The sequence below is a fragment of the Hipposideros armiger genome, unplaced genomic scaffold, assembly GCF_001890085.2.
Source record: "Hipposideros armiger isolate ML-2016 unplaced genomic scaffold, ASM189008v1 scaffold_166, whole genome shotgun sequence".
Classification (NCBI taxonomy): domain Eukaryota; kingdom Metazoa; phylum Chordata; class Mammalia; order Chiroptera; family Hipposideridae; genus Hipposideros; species Hipposideros armiger.
Window position 1 is genome coordinate 1,431,932 of NW_017731516.1, and position 5,084 is coordinate 1,437,015.

Here is a 5,084-nt window from a genome sequence, read left to right on the forward strand (position 1 = left end):
GCGGTTCGAGTCCAGCCCGAGCTGAGCAGCCGCTAAGCTGCCAATAGGTAGCAGGATGGCTCAGCTAAAAAAAAAAAAAAAAAAAAAAAAGAAGCAGTTAAACAATTCAAAACTTAAAGCTACAGTAATTAAAACAGTGTGGTACTGCAAAAGGATAGGCATATAAATGGAATGGAATTTAGATTCTAGAAATAAACCCTTACATTTATGGTCAACTGATTTCCAACCAAAAATAATCAATGGAGAAACAATAATCTTTTAAACAAATGTTGGGACAACTTCAGATATCCACATGAAAAACAATGACATTAAACTCCAACCTTACATCATACACAACAATTAACTCAAAATGGGTCATAGACCTAAATGTAAGAACAAAAACTCTTAAAACATGGGCGTATATCTTCATAATCTTATATTAGGCAATTATTTTTTAGATATGACACCAAAAGCATAAGCAACCAAAGAAGAAATAAGATTTCTTCAACATTAGAAACTTTTATGTTTCAAAGGATACCATCAAAAAAATGAAAAGACAACCTACAGGTGGGAGAAAATATTTGTAAATCATGTATTTCATAGGAGACAGTATCTAAAATACATAAGGAACTTTTTGAACTTAACAATGAAAAAATAAACCAATTTTTAAATGGGAAAGTATTTGAATAGACCTTTCTCCAAAGAATATGTGGCCAATAAGCACATGAAAAGATGCTCAACATCATTCGTCACTAGAAAAATGCAAATCAAAAAACACAAGATACCACTTCATAAACCACTAGGATTGCTAAAATAAAAAAGACAGAAGTAATGGAAGTGGAAAAACTGAAACCCTCATACATTGTTGGTGGGATTGAACAATGGCACAACCACTTTGGAAAAGTTTATTAGTTTCTCAAATGTTAAACATGAAGTTACTATATAGCCCAGCAATTTTATTCCTAGATATACATAAAATGGTGTAGTCATTTTAAAAAAATATTTAGCAGTTCCTCAGAAAGTTAAACCTAGAGTTACCATATAACTCAGCAATTTCACTCTTAAGTATACACCTAAGAAAAATGAAAACATATGTCCACATAAAAAGTTGTATATGAATGTTCACAGCAGCATTATTCATAACAGTCAAAAGTAGAAACAACTCAAATATCAATTGATGAAAAGACAAAATATGGTATATACATAAATAGCAATAAAAAGGAATGAAGTACTAATGAAGTAGTAACTAATTCATGTGCTACAACATGAATGAACCTTGAAAACATAAGTGAAAAAAGCCAGTCACAGAAGTCCACATATTGTAAGATTCCGTGTATGTAAAATGTCTGGAAAGGGCAAAAAGAAACACACACATACACAAAAGGAGAGAGGAGACAGGGAGAGAGGGAGAGAGAGAGGGAGGGAGAGAGGGAGAGGGAGAGGGAGAGGGAGAGGGAGAGAGAGAGAGAGAGAGACAGACAGACAGACAGACACAGAGAGACTGACTAGTGGCTGCCAGGGGCTGGAGGGAGGGGAAGGATGACTACTAATGGGTACAGTTTATTTTGAGGGTGATGAAAATATTCTAAAATTACATATTGGTGCTAGTTGCACAACTCTTGCGAATGTATTAAAAACCATTGAACTATACACTTTAAAAGGGTGAATTTTATGGCATATGAATTATATCTTCATGAAGCTTTTATTTTAAAAGGGGAGTAGTTACACCCTCATCACATCCCTCCCCTATACTACATAGCCAAGCCACTTCCTTTCCTGCCCCAGGCAGATGAACGGAGCTTATTCTCTGAAAAGGTAAAACAGAAGTCCTCTGCACCGAAGAACACCAGACATAGCTGAGAAGAGGAGCACCACCTCGAAAAGAGGTGATTAACTGAATGTATGCACTAGATACTGAGACTCCCAAACCTTGGGAGGCGAGAGCCAGGCATTCACCCTCCAGCCAGAAAAAGGGATAAAATGTTCATCAACTATCATTTCCCATGCTACTAAAAATGCTTAATGCAGACATGCCTTGTGACTGGTTTTTATTTTTATGATTACTTGCTATATTAACCAAGAGGGTTGACTTGAGAATGATCAGACTTCATTAAGAAGCAAAATACAAGATACATCTTATACTTGGGTTCTCATTACGTTGCTATAACAGCTTTCATAAAGGGAGATTGACAAAAGGCAAGCACGTTGAAGCCCAGTGTGAAGGGGGTAAACCTCAAGCACAAAGAGGACAGTGATTTGTTTGGGGGTCAGGGAGGCAGTGGCTCAGACGAAACCAGAATACAGTTCAGATTTCAAATGAAAATTACTTCAATGGGAAACGAACCGAATGGTGGCCCAGGGCTCTTCCTGTAGTATAGTATGGTTGGGGAGCAAAAACCAACCAGAGTATTAAGGTTAGAAATGATGGCCTGTGGCAGTATCTATTTGGTTGCCATGAGATAATGATAGCATTTACTAATGCTTAATCATGTCAGGAACCATAGTAAACACTTTTTTTTCTTTTTTTAAAGATTTTTATTGGGGAATTGGGGGGATGGGAACAGCGCTGTGGAATTGGGGGAAGGGGAACAGACAAGTTGCTGTCGTTTTGGTCTTCAGTCTAGTTGTGGAGGACGTTGCTTCACTGGCCCAAGTTGGCACCATCATTGCGCTCTTCCCGGGTGAGGCAGATCAGTCGCCGGCTGCTGGACNTTTGGGCACTGTATGGAGACAGCGCTGGATGATATAATTATGTGTAAAATATTACCTCAGATTTCCATTACCACTGTTGATGGTGCCTGATCCTTTTCTCAAGGTCAAAAGAGAACAAGGAAATAGTTGCCAAATGAGGCTGCTAATTCCCCCTCTATAGTCATCAAAGAGGCATTACAATAACACCTGATATCTGTACACTTTACAAAGCACATTCACTTATATTACTTCATCACAACAACCTTGTTAGGTAGGAAGTATTATTGCTATTTCACAAATGAAGAAATTGAACCATGGAAGCAGCTATGAGTAGCCAAGCCAGGAGAACATAGGGCTGAGTCCTCTGACGGTAATTCCACCCATCTTTCCACTGCACTAGCAGCCCAAGGCACCATGCAGAGCTGGGGTCTCTATGTTATCTAATCAGCAGCCAGCACCCCCAAACAAAATGCATTTGTAAGAGAGGGTGCTTGCTGGAGAGTAGGGGATCCATCAGGTATACCCTATACCCTGGCAGGAAGGCAATTGTTTTTCTGGGCTTTTCTAACCTCACCCTCAACCAGGCTCTTTTTTGAGGGTTTAAACCACCAGTTTGGGCCTGGGAAAGGCCACTGCATTTCTGTAAGATAAAGAGAGCTAGTCCTAGCTTGTACGTATGGACAGTGACTCATCTTTACAAAAGACACAGTAAGCTCATGAAACAATAAGGCTTAGGGGAATACTGAATGCCTATACGCATGTATCTCATTTTACGCAATAAATGTGCTGCTAGGACATGGGCATGATTCAACCATTAAATCAAAAAAGGGTGCAGGCTCTTGCTATATAAAGATACCCTGTTTGGCTTCTTTTGTGTTTGCATTTCCAGCTGTGAGGCTCGCATTTTTTAATTACTGACTTCCTTACCCCGCAAGAGTGCACAGAATTACTAGTAGGCTAACTCTGAATCAATAGAACATAGTTCACACAAATCTGCTTATTCCATTGTTTGACAGACTCCCCTTGTAAAGTCTCATGAAGTTTGGTTTCTTTGAACCTTTCAATGCATTATCCAGAAATTGATTCAGTAATGTTCCATAACAGATGACAGATTTGTAACCAGGAACACAGTCACTTTTAAAGTTATGTAATGATATTTTACATTCACCTGAAAGAGTTTCAGCGCTTTTACCAATCCACCAACTTCGTTTTTCAAGGAGAATACTACCGCCGTCTTGCCACTTTCGGTGGCAGTTTCATTTTTGCTGTTTCCCTTGTTGCCTTTTTTATCATCATTTTTGCCAGAGTTAGCTTTATTTAGCTTCAAAAAGATAGAAACACACACAGAAAAATATTAGTTAGGATTCTTTACTAGATTTTTTTTTAAATATTCCATTCACATGCTGGGAGCCCCAGCAATCATATAAACTCAAGAAGTTGCCATGTCGAGGTCACTATTAGCTCAGTTGGTTGGAGTGTGGTGCTGATAACACTAAGGTTGCTGGTTCAACCCCCGCATGGGCCACTGTGAGCTGCGCCCTTCCTAAAATGAGTCAACTATGCCATTGTAACAATATGTAACAAATGACCATGGCTCTTCCCCAATAAAAAAAAAATTTTTATAGTGAAAATGGTAAGAAGAATAAGATGAAACATTTTTCACAACAATTATTACAGTTTCAATTAAATCTTAAAAATATGCATTTCATTCTGAATTGTGTCAGGTCATGCACTGAAATTGATAACCTTACTTTCTGCAATTAGATCCACATTGCCAATGTGAATCTATCTACAGAAGTTCAGCACAAAGGGATGTATTCAGATAAGGCCATCTGTGTCAGATGAAAAGTGGCTGTTAAAATTCAGCCACAAAGAAAAGGAAAGAAAAAAAATGAGATGCATGAGGGGGGTGGGAGATGGGGGAGAGAGGGGGGAGGGGATGGAGAGAAATAACTAGGTAATCATTAGGAGCAAAGAGCAATTTAGTCCTATTGGCTAAAGACAAAAATGACAGATTCTAGAAACTCGGATCACGTTTTCAGAAATGCAGAATAAAAAAGCTGGAGACTTTGATTTGACAGACAAAGCAAAACTAGGGTACATGAAAATGAAGAATCGGGTAAGCAGGGAGCTTTCTCCCTGGCATATAGTGATATAATACAATCACACCTATCTATTACTTTCTCATGAAACTGAGAAATGTACATTAGATATGGAACCCAGTGAATAGTGATTTACCATTACCTTCTTCTGATTTCTCTACTGGCTTTATTTTCACACATTAGTATTGCCTCTCTCACTAGATTTATATATCATAAAAAAAGAATATTTTATTATTTATGACTTGAGGGAGAGAAGCAGCTTATGCAGACATTGGGATTTGATAGTGTGTTTAGTCATTAAAAGCTCAAATG

General features: G+C 38.2%; 1 protein-coding gene across 1 annotated transcript in view; it reads right to left on the bottom strand.

The window, feature by feature from the left end:
- The window catches only part of TPH2 (tryptophan hydroxylase 2), a gene marked incomplete at its 5' end in the record, with an annotated part of 114,842 nt that extends 110,845 nt beyond the window's left edge, over positions 1-3,997 (bottom strand). The window contains one exon of the mRNA XM_019651764.1: positions 3,839-3,997. Coding sequence (XP_019507309.1) covers positions 3,839-3,997 — 159 coding nt within the window. The remainder of the gene's footprint in view (positions 1-3,838) is intronic.
- Between the last annotated feature and the right edge of the window lie 1,087 nt (positions 3,998-5,084).